Consider the following 22636-nt stretch of genomic DNA (forward strand, 5'->3'; position numbering starts at 1 on the left):
CTTTCACTTTTCACTTTCATGCATTGGAGAAGGAAATGGCAACCCACTCCAGTGTTCTTGCCTGGAGAATCCCAGGGACAAGGGAGCCTGGTGGGCTGCCGTCTATGGGCTCGCAGAGTCGGACACGACTGAAGTGACTTAGCATTAGCATTAGCATAGACCTTATCCCTATTTTACCAGTTATCCTATGCATGATCCTTTCTTTGTGTTCTTTGTAGTACAGGCAAGAAAAAATATTTTTCTTTCTGATTCAAGTTGCAGTCCAGGATCACAGGTTGCATTTACTTGTCACTTCTCTTCAGCTGGCTTTAATTTTAAATAGGCCTTCAGTCTTTCTTTGTCTTTTATAGCCATTGACAGTTTTGAAGATTCTTTACAGAATGTCCTTCTTGAGTAAATTCAGTTGGCACAATTTTGTAGGAATACCACAAAGCAATACAGTATCCTTCTCATTGTTCGTGTGTTGTGCTGTGCTGATCACTTCAGTCATGGCCAACTCTTTGTGACCCTATGGACTGTAGCCCGCCAGGCTCCTCTGTCCATGGGATTCTCCAGGCAAGAATGCTGAAGTGCATTGCCCTGCCCTCCTCCAGGGGATCTTCCTGGCCCAGGGATCAAGCCCACATCTCTTATGTCTCCTGCATCGGCAGGTGGGTTCTTTACCACTAGTAGCACCACCTAGGAGGCTCCCTCATTGTTCGTGTCATAAGCATAAGATGTCTGTCCCATTACTGTTGATGTTAACTCTGAGCATCAGGTTAAGGTGGTATCTGCCAGATTTCTCCACTGTAATGTTATCATTTTCCCCTTTCTCATTTGTAAGTGTCCTGTGGTGAAATACTTTGAGACTATGTGAATATCTTGTTTCTCATCAAACTTTAACTCAGTCAGACTGTTAACGTTTTTGTTTCTTGCTTGAAACAGTTATTACTGTTGTGGTTACCAAATGGTGATTCTCTAATTCCATCTTTACTTCTACATTTTACTAGTTGGAACTCTCTATAAGGAAGAGTTTTCTATCCCGTTTTTTCCTTTCTTTAGTAATATCAATATATGCTCATGAATTCCTGTTTTATTCAGTGTGTGGTAATCCCATTTGGATTCTTGTTTTCTGCTCAAAACATTTCAAATTTAGCCAGTGGGAGTCCCTTATGGTTATATTCTGTGTTCTTTGAATATGTCCCATCATTCTTTGAATATATCCTTGTTTTTTGGCACAAGATACTCTAGGATCTTCTTGTACTTTTCCTGACCCAGTCCTGGAATCAGACAGTTTTGCAAGGAGCTCAGGGATGATTTTGAGTGGAGAATGGTATTTAGAAACTAAGATCTCTACCCTAGCTATGTTTATTGCTACTGGACATAATTGCTTGTAGATCTTCTCATCAGATGGAGCTAAGAAATACATGTTTGGAGGTGGGTAGTGCATGAACACATCTTTATGCAATTTTATATCTGTCTCTATATATAGATGAATAGATAAATTAAACATGACAATTCTCTTACATAACCAGTTTATACTAACACCTCCAATCCTAGTCTAATACCTTCAGGCTCATTTTAGTTCTCCTTTCCATATTTATGGGTGTAATATGACTGTTCTTCTCTAAGGGAGGAATATGACTCTGTCTACAATATAATTACTTACTTACTTAATCTTAGATTGCACATGAAATAACCCATTACACTCTGAAGAATCTAATTAGAGTTCATTATTTATAGTTTTTTGCTGTGGGTTCGTTTGTTTTTGGTCTTTTGCCTGGTGATGTACAGAAAATACAGAATTCAAAAGTTACATTGGTTCTCTTTTTTTACATTATTCATTTAAAGTATTTTAGTTCATTTTATTCATCTCTGTGTATTCAGTTTGGAGTTTTATTGAATGTATTCATTTGTTTATTTTTAGCAGATAGGTAACTTGGCTGTCCCCAGACTACAAACTTTGTGTCCCATGTTGTGGGTGGCCTCTGAAATGCAAGTTCAGTTCTTCTAAATTTACCAGCTTGGAGTGTTTCCACCACAGGCAGTAGTCAGAGGTCTCTTGGGGGTTTGGATGGAATTTGTGCTCCCTCACATCATTCTAACTCTCTTTCTCTCCTCACTTCCTGTTGCCTATGGTTGCTCCAGACTCTTCTCTTGATTCCCCTTCACAGGTTTCTATTCAAGTTCTAAGAGCCCCAAGTAACAACCTGTCCTCAGAATAAAAGCCATGAAAAAAACAAAACACCTGGAGAGTCGCTTGTTGTTCCCTTTTCCCCTTTAATAACTCCTGCATTTGTTCATCTCTGTTGCCTTCAGATGGTTGTTTTTATGTTTTGTTCACAATTTGATGCTGTATCTAGAAAGTTAGTCCAGTGGAAACTTACTCAGCCATGACCAGAAGTTGAACCGAATTTTGTTTATTTCTGACTTTATGAAACAAACATGATCAGAGACTAGATAGATATGTCCAACAGGAGATATGTCCCTCCTTCTGCCCCATCCCCATCTTTTTGAATCTTTAAAATGAGTTCTGACTGAAGAATGATTCTTGACTTTGACTTCTTTTGAATATTAGATCTCAAACTCAGGCAGATGCCATCTTTGACATTCATTTTTTGTTATTGGATACGGATTAACCAAAAAATTCCTCTTCATCTAGAGATTTGAATTTGTAAATTAATGAAAAGGCTTTGCGGTTATTCACTGTTGTCATCTCTCTACCCTGGTGTATTTCAGTCCATGATCAAGGGGTTAAAAACAGCGGGGATGACCCAGAGAGATGTTGTGGGGAGGGGGGTGGGAGGGGGGTTCATGTTTGGGAACGCATGTACACCTGTGGTGGATTCATGTCAATCTATGCCAAAACCAATACAGAATTGTAAAGTAAAAATTAAAAATAAATAAATAAATAAAATTATTAAAAAAAAACCATGAAGATGTAGTTGTCTGCAGTTTGCTTTAAAAATATCTGAATTGCGCATCTTTTATAAATGTTTTTGAAAATCATAAATTATCACCTTTATATAATATTCATAAGAATCACTTGGAGAAATTGGTTTTTTTAAAAAAATTCTGCAGATATCTGGGCTCCACACTCAGAAATTCTAAATACCTTCTGAATACTTTCTCCAGGACCATTTGCATCTTTTTTTTTTTTAATATGGCAATAAGATCTACTTATAATTAGACCCTAACTTCTTCCACATTATATTTCAGAAACCTAGCCAAAATCTTTTTGCTTAAATGGGGAAGATGAGGCCTACTTTACTTAGACTTGGGTGGCCTAAAGCTAGGCCAGTTTTTCAACAATCTCTTGATAAGAGATGGGGAAAGACTTTTATTGAAGCAGTCAAGCAGGATCCTTCAATAGTAACAGACCTTTCATTCTCCCTCAGTTTTCTTATCTCTTTGATCATAGCCATTCTGGCTACAGATAATAGGTATCCTCAAGAAGGAATTGTGTAAAGGGTTGCATTGTAAAGTACCAAGCCTGAAGATGATGAAAAGCAGTATAATGTAGTTTTACTGTTCTTGCCTGTCACATAAAAATAGCAGTATCGTTTCACCTTGACTTATCCTACAAATGCATACTTAAAATTACAGTGATTTTTTTTTTAAGTTTAAATTAATGTTAACCATATTTAGAAGGGTAAATGCTCTCTGTGAGCCTCCTCTTCACCATCCTCCATTTCCCCAACCAGCCTCTCCCCTCCCCAGTCACTGTAACTGAAACTCTGGCATCTTATCCCATCAGTCCATATATTTGGGTTTCTAAAGGTAACTGTCTCTCCCGTCAACTATGTAGGATAAGTAGAGGTCAGAAGTTACTAAATAATAGCAGACATTTAGACAGACTGTGGGGTAGTTCAAGGGATTGAAGCACAGAGTCTTATCACATCCATCTTAGGCTTCCCTGATAGCTCAGTTGGTAAAGAATCTGCCTGCAATGCAGGAGACCTGGGTTCGATCCCTGGGTTGGGAAGATCCCCTAGAGAAGGGAAAGGCTACCCACTCCAGTATTCTGGCCTGAGAATTCCATGGGGTAACAAAGAGTCGGAGATGACCGAGTGACTTTCACTTTCAAGCACAGAAGCTTATCACATCTATCTTACTAGGAAGCCAAATCAGGACTGGAAAGTCCTAACTGTTATTGCCGCAGAGGGGCACAGAGACTGTCTTCTTTCTCTCTTTAATGTAGCATAATGTCAAACCCAGGTGAAAAGCCAACTGAAGGGAACTTTGACATTAGAACCCCAGAGAGTACATTCTAAGAATGGAATTATGATTGTTGGGATATATGCTTCAGAGAGTCTCCTAGGTCTACATTGGACCTCTAGCCTGAGGTTTCATGTCTGTCTATTATGCTTTATTTTGTGGAGAACCTTTCTGTTGAAAGGTTACTAAACCTAGTCTAACGAGGATCCATTATCTAAAATTTCTCTCCTGTGTCCCTGCCATGTGTAACATATTTATGCAAATTACTTAGGGATTACTGGTGATTTGGCAGAAATGGGATCTTGAGGAATCTCCACAAAAACGATAGTATATAGTGGGTGACAGGGAAAAGCAGCAGCATTAAGCAGTGTAAGAAGGTTTGTTGCATTAGGTAAACTTACTGTTTTAGAAATTGAAGTACCTAGATTGATAGTGTATGTATTTATTTGGGAATGGAGTTTGTAATCAGTATTTTAAAAGATGGAAATTGTATTTTATTAAAGAGAGTCATCAGGGTTGTAGCAGGGTCACCTCGAGATCAAGAAAGGCATTCACACTTTCCATCTATGGACAGATGTAGAAAATATGGCATATGTATACCTTGGAATACTATTCAGCTTTTAAAAAGTAAGGCAGTTCAGATACATGCAACAGCATGGATGAACCTTGAAGACATGAAATAAGCCTGTAACAAAAGGCAAATGCTATATGATTCCACTCATATGAAGTGTGTGGAGTAGTTAAATTCACAGAGAAACAAAGTAGAGTGGTGGTTGCCAGGAGCTGGGGGAAAGGGAAGTGAGGCGTCATTGTTCACTGTGGATAAGAGTTTAGGTTTGGGAAAATGAGAAAGTTCTTGAGATGGCTGTTGGGGTGGTGGTTATGCAGCAGTGTGAATATACATCATACCATTGAACTGTACATTTAAAAGTGGTTAACTGGTAAGTTTCATGTTATGTATATTACCCAAATTAAAAAATAGTTTTAAAAAACTTTATTTACAAAATATACATAACTTTCTGTGTGACATAATTATTAACTCAGTTTATTCCAAGTTCTGAAATGTGATTGACAGCCTGTAATCACCAAATAGTTCTGTTACAGTAACTTGGAATAGAAAATGTAGCCTTCATCTCCAGATTGATGCTTCTTGACCTCCATTTTGTAACACTCCAGTATCTCCAGCTATTTCAAGGAATATCATCTTTAAAGTACATGCTATATTGTACCTTTTGCCACCTGCAGAAGAGCTTCACTTGTTATTCAGATCAAAATGACCTTTAAAGGTATTCATGAGTTAAAGAGACCTTGAAGCTCAAGTGACCCATTCACTTTATTCCCAGGATGCTCTGACCTGTTTTTATGGGTGGCTTATGGTATAGAGAGTTATCGTTCTTTAGGCAAGTTAATTATTTCAAATAATAATGCTTCAATAACTACTTAAACTCTCTAAGAGAGTCTCTACAATAGTACTAAACTGTCTAAGACTGAAAAAATTTAGGTGGTGTTTCCTGACATTGATGTGTTACTAAGTTTTACAATTTCCCAAATTGGAATTAAATACATAGAGATTTAACATTTTATAGTTGCTGATTTTTAGGTGTTGCCAGTATTTTATTTTTTTCCCTTCATAACTGTAAAATTCTTTATAAAGATAACCCTCCCCTAGCCTCTTTCTTTTGATAATCATAGTGTGGAAATTGTTTTTTTACTTTAAAAAATGTATTAGAAATATTTTATCATCCCTTGATGTGAATGATTGAACTTGTACTTACACATAACATTATCAGGTAAAAGGTGACTTTCTCCCCTATGTTTTATATGGGTAGTATAAATTGCTTCAGCTTTTTGTGTGATTATTAAAAGAACTTCTGTCTTTTTCTGCATGTGTTAACATAGCCAATTATTTATAGGTAAAAATCAAGAGAAACTCCTTTGTCATATAATGTATAGTAAAGTTTTTCTCCATCTCTTTTTAGGATATTTTCTTTTCTGGATGTTGTTACCTTGTGTCGCTGTGCTCAGGTCTCCAGGGTAAGAGTGGCTGACATGATTAGAAGAGCACTCGTTCCTGACATTAATGATAATCAGCTTCTGTAGCAGACGAACCATTTACTTCAGATGGTAGTTGTGTGTTATATTTCCAAGGATGTTTTGCACCCATGTTAATTCTGCAGTGGAATTCTACTATATATATTGTTTCTAACGTTAGTTTTTTGAAACTCTTGACTATTCCTATAATACGTGCAGAGGAAGCATCTTCAAGGAAAAAGCATATTAAACATGCAAATTAAAAAGATTAGACTTTACTTAGAACTGTAATAATACAGTGTTTCATGTTTTCCTACTTCATTTTATGTATATACATGGAAAGCTTAGGATATCTCCTGGTATTTTTTTCTCAAAAGGTTATAACTAGAATTTAATTTTTAAGCAATTATAGCGCAAACCAAATAAATTCCTTTCTCAATGTCAGTTTCTGCATTACTCTTATTTACAAACTTTTGACAATTGACATTACTGTGACAAAACAGGGAAATATCATAATCTTATTGTTGCCTCTAATACTAAGAATAGAATCTCTGTTGTGGGAAAATCACGTTATGAACCATTCCTAGTCTCTTTTGTAATATGGATATATAATAATTAATAAAATGAGTGAATACATATAATTACCACCTTTTTATAAAATGGACAATGGCTTTTTGCTTGTTTAACAAATATTTATTGAGAACCTACTATGTGCCAGGTATAGTTGTAGGTGCTGAGTATGTAATATGGTTGGTTATATCAGAGTATTTATTTTGTAAAGACAGACTTTCCTTCAAATTTCCAACACCAATTTCCTCAGGGGAAAAAAAAAAAGCACAAAACTTAGCATAGAAAATTCATGTTATCTTGCTAACTTTAATATAATTTCTACATCTTAAAAGCCATACTGAAACTGTATCAGCTATTTAGGAAACAGGCAGTCATATTTTGATGATTTCTATTCATGGCATTTCTGTTCCTGGTGTCTGAGTCGTTGCCCTAGTCATAGCTGGTACAAATGAGTTGGGATTTCTTTTCTGTCTACATTTGAAGCTGAGATCATCACTGAGAAACAAAATGCCCAGACTGGTGTCTAAACCTGTTCAGTAGCAGAGTCTCATCTCAAGAGTGTTGATTTGAGTGAGTTTTAATTGTTGTTTTCATGTTCAGGATCTTCTTCCTTCTTAATGTGTTTTAACTTAAAAGGAAGCACAATGCCAGTCTTTGTTAAATCTGTACAGTTGGTTCATCAGTAGTTAGCCTGTTACTGTCTGCACTTGAAGTATTTCGTTAATGTGCTTTAAAAAAAAAAAACCCTGGAGAGAAACCTGTCATTCCTAATTTTAGTCTCAGTTTAGCATGTTTCCTGCTTGCTGGAAAAAGTAGTGTGAGGAAATGAGAAATATCAAGCCAAACCAGAGGTATATTTAGCCTATGAATCTAGTGAACACATGATCTTTACAAGTTTTATTTCTTGTCTCCCATGGAGCCATTTAAGAACCCATTGGGGGCGTCCCTCGTGGAACAGTGATAAAGAATCCACCTGCCAGTGCAGGAGACATGGGTTTGATCCCTGATCCAGGAAGATCCCACATGCCACAGAACAACTAAGCCTGTGCACCACAACTGTTGAGCCTGTGCTCTAGAGTCCAGGAAGCACAACTACAGAATCCTGTATGCCCTAGAGCCTATACTCAGCAACAAGAGAAGCCACCACAGTGAGAAGCCCGCACACTGCAACTTAAAAGTAGCCCCCACTTGCAGCAACCAGGGAAAAGCCCACACAGCAACGAAGACCCGGCACAGCTGATAAAAGATAAATAAAATGTCTTTAAAAAGGAGGAAGAAAAAAATTAGAAAAATATGAGGCCACAAAATGAGACGTAACATTGAAATCCTTATGAAGAGAACCCTAAAGATTTCTAGAATAATGACTTTGTTTTCTCCTGTACCCCTCGCATATGTCTTGTTGGTTGTATGACAGTTACCTGGGACTTAAAAGTGTACTTGCAGTTTCCTTTTTACAATTTCAGTATCGAAATCTGTGTTTTGAATTGTTGTAAAAGGAGATGATATTCTCAGTTTATGACTTAACAGGATTAACACTTTGCATACACTTTAAATTTAATAAGGAAAACTTTTAAAGGCTTTCTGATTAAAATACAATGCAGAATGATCCATAGCAAGTTAACTCTGTGAAGTCATTTTTCACCTTATCCTGAAAAGTTGAAAAGCTCTCTTGCCTCTCTTTAGCTAATTAAAGAAATGTATTACCATTGAATCAAGTTGAAAGGAAAGGTGACCAATTGGAAAACATGCCTGAGTGAGCTAATTGGTAATGAGGAAAGCAATAAAGGCTCTGTCACGTATATAGAGAAATGATAGTGTCTTTTGTAAACCCCAGGTCACAGTTTCAGATCCAAACAAGTGATGCTATGGATTAGCATATTTTTATTCAACACAGTACATTCAGAGTCCACCTTCTTTTTTTGGTTTCTTCCTCACCTTGTTCCTAGAGTAACAGACTTGCTTTTCACCAGTTGGATCGTCTCATTTTGAAATTAGAAATTCCAGTTAGAAAACAGTCTCTGACTATGGTACTTATTACAACCTGTCCTTTCCCCAGCCCCCTAATGTGAGATCTTTCACAGCTGCTAATTTCTGTATCCACTCATTTATGAGATAATCTACTTAGAGAATAAAACATGAATCAGAAATGAGACTCACCTTTTGGGAGTTAATGATGAGAGTTTTGGACAATTTCAATCATGAGTAGGTTGATTTTTAAACTTGAACTTTGCTGGCTTTTCCCCTTCATTTCAGCTTCTGTTCATTTTGTGTCTTTTTCTTCAAAATAGGCCTGGAATGTTCTAGCTTTGGATGGCAGTAACTGGCAGCGAATTGACCTGTTTGATTTCCAGAGGGATATTGAGGTATAATTATGTGGTGTGTGGCCCCATTTCTCTTGTTAGAATATAATTACAGCATAGAACAAATTAGCCTCAGCTATATAAATTTCCTTTCCCTGGAGAGAGAAACTATTAATTTCAGTGCATCCGAATTTCATGAGAGCCTGCAGTGTTCCCCAAGAACTTGATCAGCTTTTGAAAATAAGCAAAATTATTTTACTGAAATAATAGTAAATTATTTATTACTAAGTTTTATTTTTATTTTTGTTGTGGAAATATGGACCTGTGTTTGCTCTTTTTAGGAAGTCTTTTTATATCTGTTTATGGGAAAATAAGTGGAGTTAAGAACTTACTGAGGCATAATATTTGCATAAATTCTTCTTGATGAGCATTTTGGGTTCTAGGAGAGCCTACAGATAGTTTTTCTTTCATTCTCCAGAAAAATGTATTGGATTACTTTTGCTGTGGAGAAATTTTTTTTTCCCTTCTCATTTCTCCCTCATATTTCATCCTTTAGTATTACTTGTTTTCTCAAATGGAGAATGGCTCAAGCTTATATTATTTTAACCTGAATTTTTAACTGTGTGGTCCTTGGTTCTCTCATCTGGAGAGTGCAAATCATAGCTTCCTCACTGTGTTACAAGGATTAAGTAAGATTTAGGTTTAGATTTTTTTCAGCTGGGTTGGGTTTTTGTTTTTGATTCTAAAGTACTAATGGAGCTTAGTTGTCTTGAGGATTCATGTAAGAAGTTTAAGAAACCTCACATGAACTTTCCATTATCTTCAGAAAGTATCATCAACATGGTGGATTTTTGGTTTTCCCAATTCTCTTTATCTTCATGGATATAAATGTTTAAAGCAACATAACCCACAAAATCATTCAGCAAGCTTTTGTTAAGTGTTCATTGAGGCTCTGCTGTATTTAGAGTACTATAGTAAATGTACTGAAACAATAATACAGTGACATAAGAGAACTACAGAGCACCATTTCCTCAAATATAAAGTATCTTAAAGATGAACAAAATAAATAACAATGTAGAGTTTAGGCATGTTTTAAATAGACCAAGAAAGCTGATTTGATTTAATTAGGTTTTTTAAATGAGTTAGAAGCATTTTAAAAACGAGAATGTGTTCTTTTCAAAACCGATGTGGCAGCTTATCTTTTTGTATATCTGTCTTCTCTTTTTTACAGGGCCGGGTAGTGGAGAATATTTCAAAAAGGTGTGGGGGCTTTTTACGAAAGTTAAGTCTTCGTGGGTGTCTTGGAGTAGGAGACAATGCTTTAAGGTAAAAACATAACTACTGATTAACTGATCTTACTGACTGAAGTAAAGAACAACACGAAACACAGCAGCATCTCACCCAGAAAAGGCTGGGATAGTTTTCATATTCTTAAGCTGTTCTGAACCCAAATACACGTTCATTGCTTATCATTACAAATATCCAGTAGTGGGGTGTGTGGTTTTGGGAATAAAACAAGAACATGTGCTTCCCCAAAAAAACCAGTTTCCCCATATTATAAATGGTTCATTTGGAGCCTTGAGTAAAGTTTGTTTGTTTAATGCAAGCTCGGATAATTTTAACTTTGGTTGACAAAAAGATTGATATTTAAAAGTTTATGGTTGAAAATTAATTTATTTGTAACTTAATGACTTTTTGTATTAATATCCAGGTTTGCCATTTTGTATCTTCTATTATTTTTTTAATGCTGAGAATTGTGCACATTTTGCCTCAGACCCTTTACTTTGTTTCTTTCCTGTAAAGAACCTTTGCACAAAACTGTAGGAACATTGAAGTACTGAATCTCAATGGGTGTACAAAGACTACAGATGCGTAAGTATTTTACATTTTAGAAGGGTAAGTCATAGCCCATTGTGTCCTGCCTGTACTAGCTTTTAATGCAGGCTGCTAAATATATTTAGTAAATTTCATTTTGGTTTTATAGAGAAAAGATGTTTCAAGAAAGAGAAAGCGACTTTAGAAGTTAGAAATGGAACAAGAAGCTTATTTTGGAATTTGGCTCAAATTCCACCTTGAAATTTAAAATAAAACTTTAGTTACTTGATATTATTTAGTAATATTGCTACTTCTGTTTTCTCTGTACCCCACTCTTTTATCTTATTCGTTTTATCTTTTTGTGAAAAATTCCTAAACAGTGTAAATATGCATTTCTTTTTTTGCACTGAGTCTTCGTCGCTTTTGAGCAGTCTTTCTCTAGTTGTGGCAAGTGGGGGATACTCTTTGTTACAGTGTGGGGATTTCTCATTGTGGTGGCCTCTCATTGCAGAACACAGGCTCTAGGCACGGGCTTCAGTAGTTGCAGCACGCGGGCTTGAGGGCTCTGGAGTGAAGGCTTGCTAGTTGTGGCACAAGAGTTTAGTAGCTCTGCAACATGTGGAATCTTCTCAGGCCAGGGATGGAACTCGTGTCCCCCGCATTGGCAGGCGGATTCTTATCTACTGCTCCACCAGAGAAGTCCCAATATGCATTACTAAAATAAGCATTTCTGGAAAACAAAAGCTTTTAACATAAGCACATTAAATTCATAAATCTAAATATCTTAAAATCATCAAATAACTACAGTTAATGTTCAGAATTTTGCATGTTCTAGTGACTTTAGCAGTATATTAAATATAGTTTAAAAGAAAAGAGATACAGACTTTAAAAATCAAGGGTGGAGACCTCTATTTCTGATAACAACAGTCACTGCCCTCCTGCTATAAGCAGTCTAAAACTGTACAAAACACAGTTGTGGTTTGAAAGCAGGCAGTCTGAAATGTTGGACAACATGCAGAGCAGCACTGAGAAACAAATGAGGTGAGCCTTAGAATTGTCGTGGCTTTCTGCTTGGTGGCATTTTTGAGATAATGGTACAGGAGAAGGAATGCAAGCAGGGTGCAAAGTTCTGTCTGATTTGAAGAGAAAGAAATCAAAGTTCTGGGAGACCAGGATGACTAAATAGGTGTTTGGAAAGAGGGAAGCTACTCAAAAAAAGATTACAGAAATCTTCATAAATTTGGCTGAATAGTAAACTGTATATGCACATATTGAGACCCCACAAAGCTGGGCAAAGAATATCTAAAACAGAAAGAACAATTTCTGGGAAACTGAACTGAAGAAGAATTGCCAGAACTTAAGTAAGGCAGCCATAAAGAAGGCTGAGCGCCAGAGAATTGATGCTTTTGAACTGTGGTGTTGGAGAAGACTCTTGAGAGTCCCTTCGACTGCAAGGAGATCAAACCTGTCAATCCTAAAGAAAATCAATCCTGAATATTCATTGGAAGGACTGATGGTGAAGTTGAAGCTCCAGTACTTTGGCCACCTGATGTGAAGAGCTGACTCATTAGAAAAGACCCTAATGCTGGGAAAGATTGAAGGCAGGAGGAGAAGGGGACGACAGAGGATGAGATGGTGGATGGCATCACCGACTCAATGGACATGAGATTGAGCAAGCTCTGGGAGATGGTGAATGACAGGGAAGCCTGACATGCTGCAGTTCATGGGGTCACGAAGAGTTGGACATGACTGAGCAACTGAACAGTAACAGTAAATAAGTCTTAATTTAAGAAGATTAAAATCATTCAAAATATATTCTTTGACCACAACTAGAAAATTAAACTACAGATTCTCAACAGAATCTTTGGAAATTCAGCATCATGCTTCTATGTAATTTTGAACTGAATGAAAAGCTACCAACATTTATGTGATGTGGCCAAGATAGTAATACAACTCTGCAATCCTGTGTCACAAAAGAGGAAAGAGAGAAAGCTCTTATCAGTAACAGCCTTCAACATTGAGCAATTAGAAAAGGACTTCCCTGGTGATCCACACAGGCAGATCCAGAATCTGCCTGCCAATGCAGGGGATGAGGGTTTGATCCCTGGTCTGTGAAGATTATACCTACTGCAGACCAACTAAGCCCGTGTAACTACTGAACTACTGCAACTACTGAAGCTTGCTCACCCTAGAGCCCATACTCCACAAGGGACACCACAGCAGTGAGAAGCCGGCACACCACAGCGAAGAGTAGCCCCTGCTTGCCCCAATTAAAGAAAGCCCACGTGCAGCAACGAAGACCCATCACACCCAAAAACAAATACATAAATTTTTTTTAAAACTTAGCAAAAGGAAGAGCAAAGCCCAAAGCAAGCAGAGGGAAAAATAAAGATTAGAATGGATATCAGTGAAACAGGAAACAAAAACAGTAACAAAATTAATAATCATTGAAAAAAGTTTTTTTAATTGACAAACCTAGACTAAGGAAATAAGAGGGTAGACTCAGATTGTCAAAAGCAGACAAAATGAAATGTTTGTCAGGTAATATCATAAATTAATCAGACAACCTAGGTGAGATGGACCAGTTCCTGGGAAGGTACAGATTAACTGTCTGAATAAATCTACAGAAGTAAATACAATAATTCAAAATTGTCCCCCACAAAAGAACTGCACAGGCCCATATGACTTCACTGGTGAGTCCATCAAAAGAAGGAAGAATACTAATATTCAAACTCACTCATACAGTAAAAGAGGAAATAATTCATAACTTGTCCTATGCGGCCAGTATTTTTCTGATACCAAAGCCAAGCAAAAACATCACAGTAAAAGGAAGTCTACTATATTCCTCAGACACAGAGGTGGAGAAATACTTAATAAAATATTAGCAAACTGAATCTAGCAACATATAAAAGGGTTGGATATTATCTAAGTGGGATTTATCCCAGAAATACGTGGGGTTTAACATCTGAAAATCAATTAATATAATTTTTCATAATAATTAGAATAAAGCAGAGAACAACAAACTTTTCTGTATAGGGCTGATAAGGAAATATTTTAGGCTCTGTTGGCCATGTAGTCTCTGTCAGTGTCAACCCTGCCAGTGTTTTACAAAGTGGCCACAGATAGTACGTTAACAAATGGGCATGGCTCTGCTCCAACGGAACTTTATCGCATGTTGCTGAGACTTTAATTTCATTTAATGTCACATGTCACAAAATAGTATCTTCTTTTGACTTTCTTTCAACCATTTAAAAATACCAAAACCATTCTTGACTTCCTGGACATACAAAAATAAGTAGCTGCTGAGATTTACTGTCCTCTGGAATGAATAAAGGACAAAAACCACATGATCATTTTCGTTGTGATGGGCAGCTTCTAAACTGGCCCCCAGATCATCACTGCCTCTTCTTGTTTGCACTTTTGTGTAATCTTTTCCCCTTGAGTGTACACTGGACATAGTGTCTCATTTTCTAACAATAGAATACTGCAAAAGAGATTGGGTATCACTTTGGAGACTAGGTTCCAGAAAGACTGTGTCTTCTATCTTGCTCTACTTTCTTCTCCAGCTCTGGGGAAGCATTCTGCCCTCTTGTGAGTAGCTCTGTGGAGAGGCCCATGTGGCAAGAAACTGAGGTCTCTGGCCAACAGCCAGCAAGAGCTTGAATTCTATCAAAAAACAAATGGGGAAGCTTGGAATTGGGTCATCTTAAGTCTGCCAACCTCCACTTAACCTAAATGAGCTTGGAAGGGAATCAGTATCTAGCTACCTTTGAGATGATTCCAGCTGTGGCTAGTATACCTTGATGGTAGCCTTGTGAGAGATCCTGAGTCCAAGTCACCCTGCTGTGCTTCCTGTGCATGTGTTCCTGACTCATGAAAACTGAGATAATAAATAATTATTATTTTAAGCTGCTCAGTTTTAAGGTAATTTGCTATGCAATAGTAGAACTAATGCTTCATTAGATGCAGTAGAAGCACATAACAAACTCTTAACACACATTTATGATAAAAGTTTTCAGCAGGGAATCTCCTGGTGGTTCAAATGGTTAGGACTTAGTGCTTTCACTGTTCAATCTCTCATTGGGGAACTAAGATCCTGTGAGTTGAGTAGTACAGCCAAAAAAAAAAAAAGGCAACAAAGAATAGAAAGGAGTTTCCTTAATATGATCAAAAGCTTCCATGAAAAACCTACTGAGAATAAGAAATACCAGATTTATACACTGAAAACCGTTAAATTATATATCAAGAATATATAGAGAAAGCAGAAGATATTAAGAAGAGGTGGCAAGAATACACAGAAGAACTATACAAAAAAGTTCTTCACTTCCCAGATAATCACGATGGTATGATCACTACCTAGAGCCAGACATCCTGGAATATGAAGTCAAGTGGGCCTTAGAAAGCATCACTACGAACAAAGCTAGTGGAAGTGATGAGATTCCAGTTGAGCTATTTCAAATCCCAAAAGATGCAGTGAAAGTGCTGCGCTCAACATGCCAGCAAATCTGGAAAAGTCAGCAGTGGCCACAGGACTGGAAAAGGTCAGTTTTCATTCCAGTCCCAAAGAGAGGCAATGCCAAAGAATGCTCAAACTACCGCACAATTGCACTCATCTCACATATTGGTAAAGTAATGGTCAAAATTCTCCAAGCCAGGTTTCAACAGTACATGAACCGTAAACTTCCAGATGTTGAAGCTGGATTTAGAAAAGGCAGAGGAACCAGAGATCAAATTGCCAACATCTGCTGGATCATCAAAAAAGCAAGAGAGTTCCAGAAAAACATCTATTTCTGCTTTATTGACTATGCTAAAGCCTTTGACTATGTGGGTCACCACAAACTGTGGAAAATTCTGAAAGAGATGGGAATACCAGACCACCTGACTTGCCTCTTGAGAAACCTATATGCAGGTCAGGAAGCAACAGTTAGAACTGGACGTGAAACAGCAGACTGATTCCAAATTGGGAAAGGAGTACGTCAAGGCTGTATATTGTCACCCTGCTTATTTAATTTATATGCAGAGTACATCATGAGAAACACTAGGCTGGAAGAAGCACAAGCTGGAATCAAGATTGCCGGGAAAAATATCAATAACCTCAGATATGCAGATGACACCACCCTTACAGCAGAAAGTGAAGAAGAACTAAAGAGCCTCTTGATGAAAGTGAAAGAGGAGAGTGAAAAAGTTGGCTTAAAGATCAACATTCAGAAAACTAAGATCATGGCATCTGGTTCCATCACTTCATGGGAAATAGTTGAGGAAACGGTGGCAGACTTTATTTTTCGGGGATCCAAAATCACTGCAGATGGTGACTGCAGCCATGAAATTAAAAGACGCTTACTCCTTGGGAGAAAAGTTATGACCAAACTAGACAGCAGATTAAAAAGCAGAGATATTACTTTGCTAACAAAGGTCTGTCTAGTCAAGGCTATGGTTTTTCCATAGTCATGTATGGATGTGAGAGTTGGACTATAAAGAAAGCTGAACGCCAAAGAATTGATGCTTTTGAACTGTGGTGTTGGAGAAGACTCTTGAGAGTCACTTGGACTGCAAGAAGATGAAACCAGTCTATCCTAAGGAAATCAGTCCTGAATATTCATTGGAAGGACTGATGCTGAAGCTGAAACTCCAATACTTTGGCCACCTGATGTGAAGAAGTGACACATTTGAAAAGACCCTGATGCTGGGAAAGATTGAGGGCAGGAGGAGAATGGGGACGACAGAGATGAGATGGTTGGATGGCATCACTCACTCAATGGACATGAGTTTGAGTAAATTCTGGGAGTTGGTGATGGACAGGGAGGCCTGGCGTGCTGCATCCATGGGATCACAAAGAGTTGGACACGACTGAGTGACTGAACTGAACTGAGCTGAACTGATACAGAGAAAGTTCTTACAGTCAATAACAACAAGGCAATCCAATTAAAAATAGGCCTGGGACTTCCCTGGCGGTCCAGTGGTCAAGACTCTGCACATCCATTGCATGGGGCACAGGTTTGATATTTGGTCAGGGAATGAAGATCCCACATGCCACACAGTGTGGCTCCCCAAAAGAAAATTAATCAATTGAAAGAAAAAAAAAGCCCTAAGCACTTAGATAGACATTTCACCAAGGATAGAGATGATTGGCTATGTTCAAGAAAGAGTGTTCATTACTAAACTGCAGAAGAAAACCACAAGAGGAAGTTTGACAAAGGCATTTATGATACATTTGGGGAAAGTTGAACACAGACTGGGTGTCAGACATTAAGGAATTAAAATCCTTATATGTTAGAAATATGTCCTGAAATATTTACAGGTGAAATAATATGTCTTGGATTTCCTCAAAAATTGGAACAAGAAAAAAAAAGGAAGGAAATAGATGAAATAGCAATAGTAGAATATTGATAAATGTCAGAGTTTAATGATGGTATATGTGCATTCTCTGTTATTTAGTCTTGAGAGTATATATGAGATTTTCCATACCTGAAAAAAAAATTTAAATGAGGAACTTGACCACTGTGAGAAAAGAGCTTTTAACAAATTCATGAAGGAAAGCATGCAGTAATATTACATAACTTAGTTTCTTTCAGCCTAACACTGGTCCATCCTCAGTATACCTTGCAAAAATCTGATTGTTAATGCAATGCACAGTGTTAGCATGAACAGAAAGAGATTTAAGTGAAAGAGCAGAGACAGCTTTTGGTTTTCATGTATCACAACTTGCTAGCAAGTTCTAGCATGTTCTAGCTTTCTGGTGTTGTGATTTTACAAAATGCCCGTAAATCTCTTACCAGCACAAATGTAGTCGCTGTCAATAGCTATTAATGTCTCCAAATGTGAATCAAGAACGATCGCCCCTCCCCGCCCGTGCAGATTCTTACACACAGCACAACTTTTTTTATCCTTTTATCCTTCCTCAACGTGAAAGGTCCCTGGATTTATAACTACTTTTTATTAATATTTGGTGTATGGAAATTTTATAGTTTTTGTAACACATAAGAATCATGTATGAAATTCTAAGGATGTGTTCTTATTTGTTTATTGAAAATTGTGTATAATATGCTTAGTAGACTGTGTTCATATTTGTTTTATTTTCTCCTTTTTCAGTACATGTACTAGCCTTAGCAAGTTCTGTTCCAAACTCAGGCACCTTGACTTGGCTTCCTGTACATCAATAACGAACATGTCTCTAAAAGCTCTGAGGTAAATTTCTTATAACACGAATGTCCAATAATCAGAACAAATACTTATTTAAGTTGGAATTGAAGGAAACTTGTTTTATAGATATGTACTGTGGTTCAAAATTGACCCTTTGTTTTACCACTTGCCCAAATTATAGGACAAATTCAGGTGAAATGACTAGCAGTAACTAGGATTTCTGAACAGAACAGTAGTTTGTACATGAATGAAGTGCTTAGCACAGGATTCTATATGTAGTAAGCACCCAGTAGGTTTTAATTGTTTTAATGTGATTGTAATTTTTAAAACTACATTACAAAAAGATATGTCTTAAAAGGAGGGTGAAGTGCCCATTCTCTTTGTACTTTTATTTTTTATCAGCCTTTTATAAATGATTATGGTCCCATGCATTAGTTACATTTATGAATAATAATTAAACTGTTAAAAGAAGAAATTAAATTTAGTTAAGTGGAGTGTAAGTAATATGAAAATGTGGCTCCTTCTATGCTTAAGAACACATGTATCTAAGGCTGGTTGGTATAGTAAATAAGGTAGTATAACAGTGTTCATAGTTTATAGCACTTCATGTAAATGAGCTCATTTATTTGAAAATCTTGTGAGGTAGACACTTCTCAGATAAAATCTAAAACACTTCTGAATGCCAGTTATTGTGATTCAACCATGGGAGGTAACTGAATAAGATACTGTTTCTACCCTTAAGTTTCTCAGAGTCTAGAAGAAGAAAAAAGACACTTAAGTATGTTGTATTACAGAGGAATAAGTGTCAGGGTAAAAATGAATGCTTCAGTTTGAGGAGAAGATAGAAGGACTATTGCTAATCTTGGTCTGAGCGAGGCTCTGGCAGACTTCCTGAGGTGACTGCCTGCCTAGTCACACTATTAATGCCGAAGAATGAACTTCAACCAAGATCCCTGGCTTTATTTTATAAAACAAAGCAGTATTTTCCAAAGAATGTCCTAGAGCTTGGGATTCTTCTATAGTTTAAATGTGAAATCAAAAAATGAAGTAGTATTTGATAGAAGGCAGAGGTCTAATATCATATATCCAAAATCAGCCTATGTAAAATATACCCTAGATATGTTCCAGAAAAGAAAATTTTGCAGATCCTTTGTAATTTTTAAAAGAAAATTTTCCATGTCCTCATTACTCATGCTTTGAAAAGTGCTTGAATTGTTTGATAGAAAAATTTGAGATTGAATCTGATTCTTCATTAATTACTCTGTTAATTACTCTGATACTTCATTAATTACTCACTTAATTTCCATTTCCTGTCTGAGACCGTTAAAGTTGTGATAAGTGCAGAAAGAATATATTTTGAAAAGTATAAAGCTCCATAAAATCTAATATATCTGGAAAACAGCATTGTGCTTGAGCTTGTTAAGGTAGATTTGAGCTAGTCCTCCTAGTGGTGTCTCCCACGTGAACACTGCAAGCATTGATAAATGCGCCTTTTGTTGTTACGGAATAACCAATAAAATGAGACATTGGTGCCTTTGGAGTTGGATTTAGTCATATGTTTGTTTCATTTTGTTTTATTCCTAAGTGAGGGATGTCCACTGTTGGAGCAATTAAACATTTCCTGGTGTGATCAAGTAACCAAGGATGGTATCCAAGCTCTAGTGAGAGGCTGTGGAGGTCTTAAAGCCTTATTCTTAAAAGGCTGCACACAGGTAATAATAACTCCCTGTCTTAACTTTAGATTGATAGAGGCACCATGAGCTTGGTGGGCAGCCCAAGATGTTGGCTAGAGAGATACGTAATCATGTGTTACTGACCAAAAACCCATGCTTACCAAAAATCAAAGTATTTTCCCTAGAGTGAAAAAGTAGAGGAGGAAACGCCACGCTTCCACTGCAGGGGGCATGGGCTCAGTCACTGGTGGAGGAACTAAGATCATGCATGCCATGCAGCATGGCCTTCCCACACCCCCAGTCCGGCCCCCAAAAGAGAACAAGAATTAACACCTGACCAAAGGTAAAATTTTTGAGGAGAGGCAAAGATGAGGAGACAAAATCATATAGAACAGGTGCTGTTGGCAAGAAGGGTTTCATGTAATTTAATCTGAAAAGAAAACATGCTAGGTTGTCACTGCCTGAGACCTTGAGCTGGATGTGCAAAGTTTATAGCAACCTACATTTTATAGTGTTGATGCTTATTTCCTGCCAGTCACATCACAAATCCAACATATTTTGTCATTAAAATTTTTAATATCTCAGTGTTTTAGAGTGGGAGGAAAAAGGAATTGACATGGTAACAACATGTGGAAAGAAATGATCAAGAGTGGGTTTGGAAGTGGCTGACAAAGTAGGGCTATGCTTTTATTCCCCCTTTTTTATATTAATGTTTTCTAAAACCAGGCCTTGGGTTCTGTTTTTTTTTAATGCCCTCATTCTTTCACCATAATGGGAGGATTTCCCACTGTTTGAAACAGAGCTTCGAAAGTATGACTGCCTTAAAACAACAGCTTGAAATTCTGGTTATTTATGGGACCCTGAAAAATATTGATTGGGATGCATCATTATAGTCAAGTTCCTTACCATCTGGTCTCAGCAATGTACTCATAGCAGTGATCTTCCAACAGCAGATAAACTGCAGATTCCTTTTTCAGCTCCTGCTCCCAAAAGTTTGTTAAGGAACTTTACATGGAGTACAGAAATGTGAAAGTTACTTTAGTTTCAAAATCCTTCAGGAGAAAGCTGTGAAGCATATTTAATTTATCAGAATAAATATCCATGAACACTAGGCAGTATTTATCTTTCCCTTGATTTGGTGATATGAATTTAATGTGGCCCAAACTGATGACAAAGACTAATAACTGTACTAATCATGTGAATTGCACTTTTATATGATCATTTGAAACTTGGTTAGCTACATTTAAAATGTATTGATGAATGTGTACACTCTGTGTGTGTATGTACACTCTTAAACCTTTAAGATTTTAAAGCTTTAAAATACTAAACAATATCAGTAATAGTTTTTTCTGTCTCTTTTTAATTTTTCTAGCTAGAAGATGAAGCTCTCAAGTACATAGGTGCACACTGTCCTGAACTGGTGACTTTGAACTTGCAGACTTGCTTAGTAAGCAGTCCTTCCAACCGCTCTTTGTGCTAGTAATTCATTTCAGTAATATTATAAGAGTTTCAGTCATAATGACCAGCAGTCTGTCCACTTCATCCCTGAGGATTCAAGTAAACATCATGCTTTTTTACATGCTCAGCAGTGCTCACTCCTAGGGCCTTTGACGTAGATGAGATAGAGAGTAGCTTATACAGAATTCCAAGTAAGCTCAAGTATAACCTAACCCCTTTCTCTTCTACTTAGGAAAACTTACCTTTTAGAAGTAAATTATTCATAAACTTTGGCCTTTAAAATATTTTTGGTAAATTAATTGCAGTCACATCAATTTAAGATCAGTGAGTCATGACTATTGGGGACCACTGATATAAGTAGATGACAAGCAAAGTATACCCTTTAAATTATTCTCAATTAGTATTTATAGTTTACATTTGATTTGTTTATTTAGACTATCAACTTTTTTGTGTCTATCACAAACCCCCTGGCTTTTGCTCCATAGAATTAACTGAAACCATTCAGGATCCTAGAGCAGTGATGGTACACCTTTAACTTTGCTCTCTTGCCTTAAAAATTACATATGTGTGTTACTTTGGAGTAAGAGCCTCTCATTGCAGTGAAAAAAGTTAGTGAAGGTTTTCCTTGTTTTTGCTAAACCTTCTGGTTATTACACTTTCTGTTTATTCTTTGGTCACTTGAGACTTAAGAGCACAGTGGTCATTTTAGGGTGACACATACAGGGCCAAGTTTTGTGCAGTTTAAGCATCCTGTCCTTCCAGCCCTTAAGCTGCTACTGCTGCTAAGTCGCTTCAGTCGTGTCTGACTCTGTGCGACCCTGTAGACGGCAGGGATGGTGCTAAAAATAATCTGTTTAAGATGCTCCTAGAGACTGAGTTAAGGAGATGATATTTTGATTCCCATAGTTGCTAACTACCAGAAATTTGCCTACTTTCATTTATGAAACTAAAGTATTTGGCCTGAAAGATCTTACACAACTTTTTTAAACATGAAACTGTCATATTACAGTGATAGGAAAAATCTTACACATCTTCAGATTTTACTTATGTACACATGCACAGATATTATATGTTTATGTCACATACATATAAATACATACACACCATTCCTACCATTTACCATTTTAGTTTCATTTCCTCTACCCTTCTGGCATAAAGAACCAGCTCTGTCATGTGTTTATTTTACTGTTTACTTTCACCCAGATCTCAGGGCATGAGTCATTCCATCCGTCATTCCTGTGCAATGTGATGAAATGATTCTCAGCATTCATAAGACTTCTTGAAGTTTCTGCCCGAAACTGTTGAAATGACCAAAGTATATACTTAATGCAGTCTCTTTTTCTTGACTAATATGAAAACATGAAAGTTTAGTAGATTTTTACTCTTTTTAAAAGTCATGAGTATTGGTAGTATGACTTTCTTCATCTTTTTTCCTCAGTAATCCCTTATAGA

At 37.0% G+C, this 22636-nt stretch overlaps 1 protein-coding gene across 2 annotated transcripts in view; it reads left to right on the forward strand.

Annotated features, from left to right (window-relative positions):
• FBXL20 (F-box and leucine rich repeat protein 20) overlaps positions 1-22636 on the forward strand; it is a 95471-nt gene that overhangs the window by 63121 nt on the left and 9714 nt on the right. For both annotated transcript variants that reach the window (XM_040245496.1, XM_040245497.1), the window contains exons 3-9: positions 6177-6231; positions 9087-9161; positions 10330-10424; positions 10902-10970; positions 18003-18098; positions 19639-19765; positions 21099-21173. In XM_040245496.1, the coding sequence (XP_040101430.1) occupies positions 6177-6231; positions 9087-9161; positions 10330-10424; positions 10902-10970; positions 18003-18098; positions 19639-19765; positions 21099-21173 (592 nt within the window). The remainder of the gene's footprint in view (positions 1-6176; positions 6232-9086; positions 9162-10329; positions 10425-10901; positions 10971-18002; positions 18099-19638; positions 19766-21098; positions 21174-22636) is intronic.

The sequence above is a fragment of the Oryx dammah genome, unplaced genomic scaffold (assembly GCF_014754425.2).
Source record: "Oryx dammah isolate SB20612 unplaced genomic scaffold, SCBI_Odam_1.1 HiC_scaffold_8, whole genome shotgun sequence".
NCBI lineage: Eukaryota > Metazoa > Chordata > Mammalia > Artiodactyla > Bovidae > Oryx > Oryx dammah.